Below are 14,118 nucleotides of genomic sequence, written 5' to 3'. Positions count from 1 at the left end.
CGGCCATGCCGCCCCTAAAAATGTGCCGCCCCAAGCACCAGCTTGTTTGGCTGGTGCCTAGAGCCGGCCCTGCTAATCCGTCACTGCATTCATTTTAAGAATTTTGCTGATCTAGCTGACCAGAAAAGCCAAGACCCCATTCTCTGAGAGGAAGAGTGGCCACTCTTGCTTGCATATGTAATATATAATTCCCTGAAATTGGCAAAGTTACTATCGGAGCTCAGTTCACTCTTTCATTAGGAAATATTGGCTTGACTTGGACTTGGTCAACATCCTAGGTCCCCATCCCTACTTCCTGAGAATTCCTGCTGGGATTCCTACTAGGTTGCTCAACATGTCCCCTACTCAGGGGAGCATGTGTAGAGGGAGGGGGAGGTCTCTCCAACTCTTTATATTGGCTTCTGGTCAATACACATGTGACAAGTTTGCAGCCCAAGGAAGAGAGACGTGCAAAAGAAAAAAAAGATGTATTCCCTCAATATTGATATTTTTGGGTCCCTCTCCCTTCTCAGGGTCTAATCTGACTCTCACTGAAGTCAGTGGGAGACTTTCCATTGAGCTGAATCATCTCCTCATTGAATAACTGTACTGTGTGCCTTTACAATTGTGCATGTTTTCCCCAAGGAAAACTAGAGTTAAACTGCTCTGATTCTTGGCACTTTAACTGCTACTCATAAGGTTCTGAATCGTAACAAGGAAACTGAGTAAAGTCTTTATAATTTTGCCTTTGTTGTTTGGGAAAGCTAATAGCAGCAGCAGAGGCAATGGAGGTGTCTGTCTGTAGAGTTAGGAAGATAACAGTGCATTGGTTCACATTTGGTAGCTTATCTTCTTAACCATCAAGAGTAGAAATAACACACTGTTAAATGAAAGTTAATTTTTGCAGAAATTGACGTATCAGTATTCTAGCGTACTATATTATCAGGAAACTACTTCTTCTTGCCAGTGGTGAATAGTGAGTGGAATTTTAAAGCTGTAGATCATAATATTAATTACACAGGTAAACCCCAACATATTATGCTGAAAATGGGCCACTTGTATACAGAGGTTTATATAGAAATATTTAAAAATTGATTTAAATATTGCTGTTTTTTTCATTGTAGTTTAAATTGATTGTGGAAAATCCAGATAAACCTGTTGCATCTGGTCTTCAAGTTACAGCTACTGTGGAATATCATCCTGACAGTGAGGAGGACCTTCGAGATAGACTACTCCTTTTGGTAGAAGAAGATGTAATTGAGATCCCTCTGATAGGGTATGGTATTTAAAAGTACATAAACTGCTAATTATATTTTCATTTTACTTGAAAGGGAAGTATGCTAATACATATAGCCGTGTATAATGATGTAACTAATTTGTTATCTGAATTTTGAAAACAAATGGTGAATTTCTTTGTAAAGGTAAGTTTCTTTCTTTTTTTTTTTTTTTTTTAAAGAATGTCACACAGGTAGGATGTTCATTTTAGTGATGTCACTTGATGTTAACAAAGGATTTAAATTTTGATCAAGTGTACTCAGTCTTCATATTTAAGAACCTGAAGTGGTTTGGGCTCATATCTGTGCTCTATATTTTTAGCCTATGATGGTTTTCATGATAAATGGCTTTCTCTGGGTCAATTCCAATTATACAATAGGAAAGTATGGGATGGCCTTTTTCTTCCCTGCATATACTCACTATTGAGTCAGTGATATGTAAATCCTTATAATTATTGCACATATAGTTATGACTGCATTATAGTGAAGCATTTCTTCCTCAATTTTGTAAATATTTTAAAAATTTATAATGGGGTCTCAGATTATAGCATAATCTATATCAAATTGGAACCTATGCTTTTGTAAAAAATTGCATCCATGGTCATAAACAACTGAAAGTAATCATTTTATAAAAACTATTGTTAACATAAAAAATGACCTGAACAGGCAGTAATGGATTCCCTTTCAGAATAAGCAGTATTCAAACCATTAGATAAAAACCTCACTCTTTGAGAGTTCTGTCAAGAAGTAGGCAGGATATTTGGATGCTTCATCCAGGCTATGCTTATCCCAGCACTTCTTCCTCTTTGCTTATCTGTCACTTCTCTCTACTCTTCAGATTTGCTTCTCTCCCATTTAAAAATGTTTTCAATTTGATGTTATACGAGTATTAAAGCATGATAGAAATTGATTAATAGTCTCCCTTCAGGCTTCCAAATTCAGTGTAAATAAAGTTGTCACTTTTAGCAAGATGGTAGCCACCAAGAGGCGACTCAGAAATGGCAATTTAAGTTAGGAATTGTAGTTTCATTTGTAGTTGTAAGTACTTTATGAGCAATGTTCCCAAAATTTAAAACTATTCATTAAAGAAATGGCCGCAGTTTTTTCTGAACTTACTCCTGCATTCTATCTTTAACCATATGAAACAGTTTGGCCAAGTTTTTGCTTGTGAATAGGAAAAGCTTCAGCTAAAGCATCCATATGCTAAATGAGGGCAAAATTCTTGAGTATAGCACATCTCCCAGAATGGTCTCAAGATCTTACAGTTCATTTATTCAGACTAAGCAGGTAATTTTAGTTTCACATCTGCATCTGATCCAAAAATTGCTTTGCTGTTACAGAACAGACTAAGAGCTAAATTATTGTTCTATTACACTGCTCTACAGCCAAAATGCTTCTGAAATAAATGTAGTCAAACTTTACTAATTCTGGGTCACTGAGAACGAAAATGATGCTTAAAATTGTTGATTGGCTCTAGTTTTCAAGATATGCTATTGGGTCAATATATAGGACCCTTGACTTGGCAATGGCGGAGGATAAGTGAGTTATAAAGGGAAGGGATCTCAATTTAAACCAGAAATGACTAAAATACATCTTTGACTGGATCTATGAATAAATCTATGACTGGGTTTGGACAGTACTTGCTTTTTAGGCAAAACAATGAATGATGCAATCTGAAGCTGGTATTGCGTCATACATGATATGAATTGCATCATGTTATTCCTAGAAGTCATGGATGATGCAATCATAACAAAGCTTACATCACTCTGCTGAACAAATCGCCCTATATCAGCTCTAGAAATCATACAGTGTCGTGCTCTCTTATTTGTCAGTGTTTGATTTTGCAAAGGGACACATTTCTGTTTAGCCAAAGTGAGCAGAGATGCCTCGTACTTGTGTGAACAGTGCAGATAACTTCTGCTATGTTTGTGGTGAAGTGACTTTTGCTTCACAAAAGCGCAGTATAACCACTATGGTTAAGAAAGCCTATCACCTTTATTTTGGCTGCAAAATTGGAGATCAGGACAAGAGGTGGGCTGCAACACTTGTGCGACAAATCTTTGCCAGTGGTTGAACAGGAAAAGGAAATCTATGCCTTTTGCAGTGCCAATGATTTGGAGAGAGCCAACAGATCATACCAGCAATTGTTACTTCTGCATGGTGCCTCCAGTTGGGAAAGGTGTGTCAAAGAAGAAAAAGTGGACTGTGCATTATCCAAACATTCCATCAGCTATACGCCCAGTACCCCACGGAGAAGGACTGCCGGTTCCTGATGCACCAGAATCATTCTCACTTGAGTCAGACGAGGAAGAGGATGAAACTTCTGGTCCTGAACCATCAGTGTCACAGGACCCACATTTTTTCCCATCCTCCTCCTCTGAACCACACCTCATAACACAAGGTGAACTGCTGAATGACCTTGTCAGGGATTTGGAACTACCCAAGAGTAAGGCAGAGCTGTTGGGCTCCAGACTACAGCAGTGGAATCTCCTGGCAGGTGATGTTAGGGTTTCCATGTTCCGTGACCGTCAAAAGGATCTTGTTCCATTCTTCTTCATGGAAGGTGATCTTGTAGCCTGCAACAACATCGATGGTGTGATGGCAGCCCTCAACATCATTCACGATCCAGATGAGTGGAGACTGTTCATTGATTCATCAAAGATGAGTCTTAAAGCTGTTTTACTGCATAATGGCAATGTTTTGCCATCAATTCCAGTTGGTCATGCAGTCCATATGAAGGAAACCTATGACAACATGAAACAACTTTTGAGGTGCATAAACTATGACCAACATCAGTGGCAGCTTTGTGGTGATTTGAAGGTTGTTGCTCTCTTGCTTGGTCTGCAGACTGGATACACAAAGTATTGCTGTTTTCTCTGTGAATGGGATAGTCGTGCAAGAGATTCCCACTACATCAAGAAAGATTGGCCACTCCGACAGTCATTGGAGCCTGGGAGGAAAAGTGTTCAGCATCCACCACTTGTTGAATCAAGGAAGATTTTGTTACCACCCTTACACATCAAGCTGGGTCTGATGAAGAACTTTGTCAAGGCCATTGACAAAACACAAGCAGCTTTCGAGTACCTCCGTGGAAAATTTCCAAGGTTAAGTGAAGCTAAGATAAAGGAAGGTGTCTTTGTTGGTCCTCAGATTCGTGAACTTCTTCGAGATGATGCATTTGACCATGCACTGCGTGGCAAGGAAAAGACGGCATGGAAAGCCTTCCAGTTAGTGGCAATAAATTTTCTCGGAAACAACAAGGCAGACAACTACAGGTTGTTGGTGGAAAACCTCCTCAAGGCATACAAAAGCCTTGGTTGCAACATGTCACTAAAGATACATTTTTTGCACTCTCATCTAGATTTTTTTCCACCGAACTGCGGAGCAGTGAGCGACGAGCACGGCGAGCGATTTCACCAGGACATTGCAACAACGGAGAAACGCTATCAGGGCAAATGGAGCCCATCAATGCTTGCAGACTATTGCTGGACAGTGACAAGAGATGCTCCATTTAATGAATACAAGAGACAAGCCAAGAAGCGCCGAGTAGACACTGAATAGGACTAAACTATGTACATAATAGTTTTTTGCCTTTTGTTTCATAATAAATTTTATTTATATAACCCTTTTGCTGATTTTTAAAGTGTTACATAAACAGGACAGGTGAAATATTATCCTGTAAAGCAACCATAAACACATGAAAAGACCTAGGTTTACAATTTATGATTAAAACTCTACTATCTACACAATATACATAGACATAAAATGTAAAAACTTAAATATCTTAGAAACAGTAGCCAATCAGTTGTTTTAATTGTCATATTTGAATTCAGCACAACAAAATACATAATAAATAGCACATTTTATCTCTGAAGCAGACGACTTCTCAAAAATTGTAGACCAGTGTTATCTGTTCCCAGACTCAGGAAATCTACTGCTTGTTCTGTAATCAAGAACTGTTCAATGTTGACCAAATTAAACGTGAATGCCAAAAATGCCATTCTTTGGCTAATGTTTCTTGACTGAATATGAAATATAAACATTTCAAAGAGAGAATTTCTGGATGAGTTATGTATTTTAAATCCTGTTTTTAAATTGTAGCAGTCTGAACTTTGAGTTGCAAGTCAAGGAGTGACTAAGGTATTACGTGGTAGATGCTGAAACTACTATTTCTATTTGTCCCACATAAAATGAAGGAACATCTGGATATCTTTTAAGTCTGTGTGAACCATTCACTGTAGTGGTTGCAGAATGGTCTCTATGCATAGTCTTCTAAAGTAGGAAACAGTAAATTGGATTTTTTTCACCTGGCTGTTATTTTTCTTGCAGGTAAAACCTCTTCCTGCTTGAAGTTCTAGATATCCTTTTGCAAGACAATACTACTACAGTAAAAGCTGTGTTATCTGATACTTTACCAACTGGAAATCTCTAGAAACCGGCATTTCTGATATCTCCCAATACAAATCTTCAATAGGGTTGCCAGATGTCCAGTTTTTGACTGGAATGCCCAGCAGGCTCTCTACCTGGCTCTATGTGGCTCCCCGGAAGCAGCAACATGTCCCTGCTGCTCCTAGGCAGAAGAACGACCGTGGGGGCTCCGTGCGCTGCCTCCGCCCTGCCCTTTGTGCTGGCTCCGCAGCTCCCATTGGCTGGGAACAGCGACCAATGGGAGCTGCAAGGGTGGCGCCTGTGGGCAGAGGCAGTGTGCAGTGCCACGCCTCCACCTAGGAGCAGCAGGGACATGTTGCTGCGTGCTGCAACCCGCTGAGGTGAGCGCCGCCTGTATCCAGCACCCAAAAGCCCTCCCATGCCCCTCCCGTACCCAAACTCCCTTCCAGAGCCTGCACACCCTCCTTCACCCCAGCCCTGAGCCCCCTCCCGCACTCAAACTCTCTCCCTCTATTGGTAAATATAACTCTTAGTTAACCAGAATTTTTGACTAACCGACATCTCCCACGCGCCAGATAATAAAGCTTTTACTGTACTAACTTCTGGAAAGGAATCCAAGTATCGTATATAAAACCCAGAGAATTTTTTTCATTTTGAAGTTAAAAATTTAACTACCTGCAGAAAAAAATTACAGAATAATGTATACTACTCAATGAATGTGTCCCGGAAGAAGGAATAAACTTTGTGGTCTTTATTTTGAAAAAGTCTGTTTCTTCCCAAGGGTAATGTTGGTTGCTCTGGTGTCTTGTTCTTTTGTTGACAAGGGATTTTTTTTAATTGTTTCATTCAGCACTGCTGTATGCTTTGTAAACTTATTGACGCAAATCTTGTCTGTAGTACGTCATAAAGCAGAATGTGAGAGAATACTATATAGAGAGTTTATTTTCATTGTCTGCTTAGCAGAGCTAAAATTGTAAATATGAATGTGGCCCTGAGTAACATCCCATAGGACTGCTCCTGCTTCAAAATTTTCAGCATTTCAGAGCATTAAAAGAAACATTCTAATGGAATCTCAGGTAACTAGACTTTAAATATTTTGCATAAGATCGTGCAAAGGACCTGGCAGTTGCTGAAGTACTTGATCTGTCAGAGTTAAATGCCTATTACCTGCCTTTAATATTTTATTTCCTTTGGTGGTTGTTGAGTGAGAAACACCTTCCCCATTGGTTTATCCCTGAACTGCTATATCTGAAGCAATTGTCTGTACAGATATCTACATTGAATTTTTACTACTTGTGGTGTGATTTGAAGAAGATTGATACAAGCACCAAATCTAATCTGAGGGTTTTGGAGAAAAATTCTAATCTGGAACAACCTTAAAAATTAATTTATGAAGAGAGGATTTTGAATAATAAAATAGGAAAAATATGGGCTGGTTCAGATCATCTCCCTGGAGCCCTGCCCTTCATGGCTGGCTAAATTTCTTAATAAAACAGTTTTAGTAAAGATGAGAATCTTCTAAAATATCACTCCTGGAAGCTTTTTTAATATACATTTATTTCAGGCAAACATTTAGTAAGGAAAATGTACATATGACTAAATCTTAAAATAATTTTTCTTACATCTGAAGTTTAAATATGAATGGGAGAGTGAACTTAGAAAGGAATGAAATTTCTGGTATTGTGTCAAAGAAACATCTAAATCAGAGATTTTACTGGCCCTTCGATAAGGACCTTAAAGTTGTATTTTCTAAATACCAGTCCTCCAAATGTGACTTGAGCTGTGCCAATCAAACTGGGTAATGTTCATCTCACATATTGCCATAGGGGTTTTGCAGGCCAAACTATGTGCTTGGCTACATCTGTGCAGCACCACAATCTCCAGATTATGCCCTCCATGACACATGTATAATACTGAGAGTGCTTGTCAGGGAGTGGGGTTTTTTTGTTCTCACATGTGAAAATATTTTTGGATTTTGTTGCAATTTTTTTTAAGTTTTCAGGTTTTCTTAAAAACAAACGAACAAACCATCCCTTCTCCCCAAATTTTTTTGAAGAAAACAATCCCCCCCCCCCCCCCCTCCAAGTTTTTGGCCAAAAATAAAATCATCTCTTTTATAATGAAAACCTGAAAAAAATTATTGGAAATTGGATCGTTCCTATGGAAATGCCCAATTTGACAAAACAATTTTTTTGGGGAAAAAAATGTTTTGTTCAAAACATTTTGACCAGATCTGCCAATTACCTTTAAGTGAGTTTGGTCAGGTGGCACTGGAAGCATAATCTGCAGCCTCATATGAGCAAAGTTGCAGACATGTTCTTAACTGCTTTGTAGCATCGAGGCCTGAATATTTCTTTTTCTACACCATATATATTATTCTTTTAGCTTTTGGCATTTTCTCATTGCCAGTTCCATGCAGATAACTTAAATTGTATTTAAATAAACCTAGATGCTAACCTAACATGAAAACTTCTGTCTAATACAATAAATGTGTAAAGATAAATAAGCATGAGACTGAAATTTACTTAATCTTCCTAGACCATTAACCTTCTCTTATTGAACTGTGTCCAACACTACCATTCCCCCAACTCATGTGTTGTCTTTATACCATTGTATTATGGGACTATACATGTGCTTAAATGCATTACAGGGTTGAGGTCTTCAGCTACGTTAGAGTGCATAATTCTCAGGTAGTGTCAACAGTCCAAAGAAAGAAACTTTCCTAAATTGGAATTAATTACATTACCCTTTTGCTGTTACCCTAATCATCAACTTTAACTGTTGGTGATACAGTGCATTCAGTTTTTACAATGATAAACATAAACAATTTATTAGATGGTGGTGGTCCAAATTTATCCCTGATGTAACTCCATTTTTTTTTAATGGAGTTAAAGCAGGAGTGAATTTGGCCTAATAGGTCTTAATCAAATTTAAATGATTGGACTAGAAACCTTATGCCCTAAACCAGACAAAGATGCGGGGCTTGTCTACACTTACATTTTATAGCGCTCTAACTTGCTGGCTCTGGGAGGTGAAAAATCACCCCCCTGAGCGCAGCAAGTCTGAGCGCTTTAAAGCGCTAGTGTAGACAGGCTCCAAGCGCTGGGAGCTAATCCCCTCGTGGAGGTGGATTAACAGGAGCGCTGGGAGAACTCTCTCCCAGCACTCACGCGCAACCACACTCGCACTTCAAAGCGCTGCCGTGGGAGCGTTCCCATGGCAGCACTTTGAAGTTTCCAGTGTAGACATACCCGAAGCAGATGAACAGAAATTTGATTTGTTGTAAAACATTAAGCACTTATGTGAATGGTACAAAGTCCTTTAGGAAATCAAATAAACTATTCCTATCTTTTCAACAACTTGACCTTTCCATCATAAAACACACAGGAATTAATAGATAGTCTTATCCCTTAAAGAATTTCTTCAGTGTCACAAAATATCTTCTGATTCATATGCGTTCCAGAAGTGTAGCTGGTTCCTGAGTGGAATTGGACAAGATTCTAATGTCTTTCATATTTCTGAAGCAACTTCTTGGAAGAAATGTAGAATACTTAAAATGTATTATAGGTGTACTTTAAAGTTGTAAACAAGCTAACTGTCTCCCTGGACTACTCCTAATAGTCCACTTTATCACCTCCTAGAATTTACTACTTTGACAGTTCATCATGTTGCTAGGGAACAAGATATTAAAAAATAAAAAGGTTTTGCAACATCCGTGAGAGCATTTTCTCAGGATGGATTTCCTGTCTTTCTCCAATCCGTACTAGCCTATACTTTTGTCTCTGTTTCCTTTAACTCAAAAAGTATAAGGCGCAGACCACATTACATTTGCGACTTGATGTAGCATGAGACGTAGCAAAGCAAAGTCCTCATTTTCTTGATATTGGTATGAAATTCTCTCTAATGCTATGCTGAGAATGAAAACAGAATTATTCCTAAAAATGGCTTTCTCACCTGCCAATAGATGGGGAGAAACAACATGGTAACAGAAACTATGAAAGGTAGTATTGGGACAAGGACTAATCTCTTTCAGTTGTGTTGAATACCTTACCAATTAAGAAGCTACTTGGGGAGGAATCATCATTCTCAAAACATCAGACCTCCAGATTCATGTAAGTGAACATAATTATTCTCAAAACAGTGATTAAGCTGGTACCTCTCCATACCACTGGTTAGAGCAGCAATGAAGAGATCATGTTGGTGCAGAACTGGTATCCGTAAAACAAGTGACATTGCTGCTGGGATTTTGTTTGAGTAGTGGAATTATGAGAAATTTTACAGATATATAGTTCTTCAAGTAGATGCAGCCCTGTATTCCCCTTAGGGTATATATGTGTGCCAGGACCAGAGAGTTTTGCCTAGAAGTACACAAAGAGGGGTGAGATTCACACCTTGTGGCCATAGCCCCTCTCCTGGCTATAAGAGTCAACACCGCCCCGATCTCCTTCAGGCACAAGCGGTATGAAGGAACTGGAGTTTGAGCTTTGTGTAGTCTTAACCTCACATTCTCTCATTAGTTCATTTTTCCCCCTAGTTATATATAATTAACAGTACCCATAGTGTAGTTAGATTAGTGTTAGTTGTATTTAGTTAAGTATTTCTGTATGATGCCCTTACTGGGTTTAAATATTGTCCGTCTTGTGGGGGAACAATCCCTAGCAACAATCTGCATGCACAGTGCTTGTTGTGCTTGGGCGAGGCCCATGTCAAGGAGCTGTGATTGATCTGTAGATCATTCAGGAAACAGACTCAAATGGCTAGGGACCTTCACCTAAAACATCACTTGCTCGAATAGGGCACGTGACCTGTTTTGGCAACAAGGCCCTTGTCTCCCTCAGGTTCCAAGAGAGTGGCTACCTCATGCTCTGGGCAGGCACCTCTCCGAAGAGATGGATGATTCATTCCCCATTAAGTGCACTGAGGAAAAGGTTGCATAAGTCCAATCGAGACCATTCTAGGTCTCGTGGGGACTGTCCCGCCTCCCTCAGGAAGAGAGTGGAACAGCACACAGTTAGTGTGACTACGTGGGATGGCATGGGTGCCTCTGACTGCTCCCCTATGCCGAGTAGGGGGGTTAGAAACCCTGTACCGTCAACTCTGGTTCTGGCCCTTGGGTATCCATTGTGTCCCGTAGTGACAATGGTGATGCCAGTACTGAGTGTTTCTACATTGGCGGCATACCAAGAGGCTACATACCTCCTCTGCCGTTCTGTTCCAACCTCTCCTTTGCTCCAGGACTTGGCCAGGGCTTAGTCATTTATAGCCCCATTGGCTGGACAGGCCGCTGAACCCTTGGGTCTGTTGGCACCGCTCCCTGATGCTCCCCTTCTGCAGTCTGTTGAAGCAGGGCCAGTACCAGGCGCAGTGCAAGGGACCTCAGCACTGGGAATCTCCTCAACACTGTTTCAGTCAGCATTGTAGATGTTACCGTGGTGGCTTTTCAGTGCCCTCCAGTTGCTTCAGCACTGTCAACTATTTTGTTACCTCTGCCGACTTTGGGGTTGACACCATTTCCGGCACTAGAAAATTCTGTGTCGGCAGTACTGTTTCCATCATTGGCACTGGTCCCTGCCTCATTTTGGACAACTGGTGTGTCTGACCATTTACTCCCTCCCTTAGGATTTTATCTCCTTTATCCACAGAAACCTGTGGCTTCTCTGTGTCGAGGTTGGGATCTTCCTCGTCTCGTTCTCCATGCTCAACCTGCATCAGGGACCATTCACTGAGCACCACGGGCACCAGGATTGGCAGTCATGGTCAGGTTGGAGGCATTTCACCTGGCACCTACTGGCTACCAATGCCCTATCCTTGTCAGTGGCCTTCATGGAATCTGTGGGACACTCCTTGGTTGCGGAGGCGGCACACCCGGCAGATCACTGGCAGGAACTGTGGACTGCAGGTTCAGGCATCAGTGAGCCTTTCCTGAGTGGAGCCTATAGAGCTGCCCCTTCCAGCTCCACCACTCCAGGAATGGGAACCAGCAATTCAGCAGTGCCTGGCTCTTCCTCTCCACTAATACCATAAGATTTCAAGGCCTAATAGGATCTTTTGCGGTGCGCAGCTGCTTCTCTGGGCTTTCAGGCAGAGTTCTTGCAGGAGAACATCAATAAGTTAGTGGACATCCTACAGCTGTCTGCTCCTGGGAGAGTACCACTCCCTATCAACGACATGCTCCTAGAGCCTGCAGTGGTCCTCTGGAGCATTCTGGCTTCAGTACCACCTACTGCAGGGGTCTCAAACTCAAATGACCACAAGGGCCACATGAGGAGGTTTATTGTTTTCCCACATCCACTGAAGGCAGGTTAAGAAATAATGGGCTTAATCTGCAGCCATGGAGATTAAGGTTACATATTAGGAAAAACTTTCTAACTATAAGCATAGTTTAACCCTGGAATAGACTTCCAAGGGAGGTTTTTTTAACAACATGGAATCTCCACCACTGGAGGTTTTTAAAGAATATGTTGGACAGACACCTCTCAGGGATGGTGTAGGTTTACTTTGTCCTGCAACAGTGCAGGGGGCTAGACTTGGTGACTTCTTGAAGTCCCTTCCACCCTACTTTTCTATGATTCTATGACTCCCCAACCAAAGTGAATGGGGCTTCACATGAGTACAACAGTCTGCCAATGCACAGTCCGTTACCGGATTGGAGTTTAACTATATTACAAGAGACAACAAGTGGATCCAATGAACAGACAGTCTCACTGATACCTTTGTGCTCTCTCCTATTATGTTTAGCATAATGAGCAGTGGTCACAGTTATGTGAAGAATGGAAGGGGAATCTTCTGAAATGGACACATTCTGTAAATACAATATTTTAAAATCAATTAACTGTTACAGTTTTTATATCCCCACCTCCAAAAAAGGTAATTTACCAGTGATACAGTTCTGTGTGGGGACCAGCGTTGACCTTCCTGTGTTTAGAATGAGACCTAGACTGTTGTGTAAGTGCAGTGTGATATTATGTGAGAAAGGACTTCTTCCCTTGGACCTGCACCTGAGCAGCAAGGCATCCAGATAGAAGACATAAATGCCCTTCTTCCTGAAGTATGCTGTCAACTTTGACCATATATTTGGTAAAAATCCTGGGGGCAGAAGACCGCGCAAAGGGAAGAACTGTGTACTGAAAATGGTGGTTTGCCATGACGAACCAGAGAAATCTTCCGTAGCTTGGGAAAATTGCCACATGGAAGTAAGCGTCCTGAAGGTTCAGAGCAGTCATTCTGAGTCAACACAGGGAGAATAGTTGACAAGATAACCATACAGAACCTCATGTATCTGATGTATATGAGGAGGCTGTGGAGGTTGAGAACAAGTCTTACCCTCCCTTTGGTTTGTTAACAGAAAGTACTGGGAAGAGAAGCCCTGACATTGGTAAAAAAACAACGAGTCTGGTGGCACCTTAAAGACTAACAGATTTATTTGAGCATGAGCTTTCGTGAGTAAAAACCTCACTTCTTCGGTGTTCCAGAAGAACTTCCTCCACCACTCCCAAGGCCAGCAAGGAGCAGTCCTGCTCAAGGAGCAATAACTCATGAAGAGGGATAGGGGGAGAAGAGTGGAGAGGAACTAGATAGTATAGCCTGATCTGACAGTGCTTGGGACCCAGTTATCGTCAAGTCCCAGATATCGTAGAAGTGAGCTAACCTGTCCCCAAATGGAGGCAGGGTAAGGGGAGTGATGACCAGACCACTACTCTGGACCAAGGAGTGAAAGTTGTTGCTTGGAGGTGCCAGGGGAGGCCATGTCAATTGGCTGAACTCCAGACCCGACTGCCTCCTCCCCTCTGGGACCTATGCCCCTTTGTGGGGCTATCCCTCTGTCACAAGGGAGGAAAAGGCTGCCCAAAGGTGCATTGTGGACAGTATTGTTGTTGCTGTTGGTCACCTAAGTAGCACTACTGCACTGACCATGTATGTACCGCCAAAGAATGTAGAATGGCCCTAGAAGCCACAAAGGTATGCAGGATCTCATCCGTCTTATCTGAAAACAATACCTGGTCATCAAAGGGCAAATCTTGTATGGCCTGCTGCACACTGGGAGCAATGCCCAAATTCTGCAACCAGGATGCCCTTCTCCTGGTCACCACAGAACACATAACTCTGGTTGAAATGTCCAAACATCCAGCGCAGACTGCAACGACGTCTTTGTCAACAAACGCTGTTTAGTGGCAAACACCCACGTTCCTCTCTGGAGTTTTTAAGGCAGCTGGTTCACAAACTTAGACATAGCTCTCCAATTTACAAAAGTGTATTTGCACAACAGTGCCTGCTGGTTCGTGATCCACATTTGCAGGGAGGAGATGTAAATCTTCCTGCCCATTAAGTCCATCCTTTTGAGGTCTTTGTCCTTAGAAGTGGACTTCAGCTTTCCCTGCTGACCTCTATTGTTCACTGCGGTTACGACTAGGGAGTTTGGGGCCAAATTGAAGTAAAAGCACTCAAATCCCTGCACTGAGACAAAATAGTGTTTCTC

The 14,118-nt window shown here is 41.4% G+C and overlaps 1 protein-coding gene across 1 annotated transcript in view; it reads left to right on the top strand.

Moving 5' to 3' along the window:
* The window catches only part of LOC113406192 (cilia- and flagella-associated protein 47-like), a 691,445-nt gene that overhangs the window by 9,181 nt on the left and 668,146 nt on the right, over positions 1-14,118 (top strand). Inside the window, exon 2 of the mRNA XM_029910955.1 lies at positions 1,104-1,255. Coding sequence (XP_029766815.1) covers positions 1,104-1,255 — 152 coding nt within the window. The remainder of the gene's footprint in view (positions 1-1,103; positions 1,256-14,118) is intronic.

This window comes from Terrapene carolina, unplaced genomic scaffold, assembly GCF_002925995.2.
Source record: "Terrapene carolina triunguis isolate 2854851 unplaced genomic scaffold, T_m_triunguis-2.0 Scaffold23, whole genome shotgun sequence".
Taxonomy (NCBI): domain Eukaryota; kingdom Metazoa; phylum Chordata; order Testudines; family Emydidae; genus Terrapene; species Terrapene triunguis.
The sequence above is the reverse complement of the archived record's forward strand: the minus strand, read 5'-3'. Positions and strand labels throughout refer to the sequence as shown.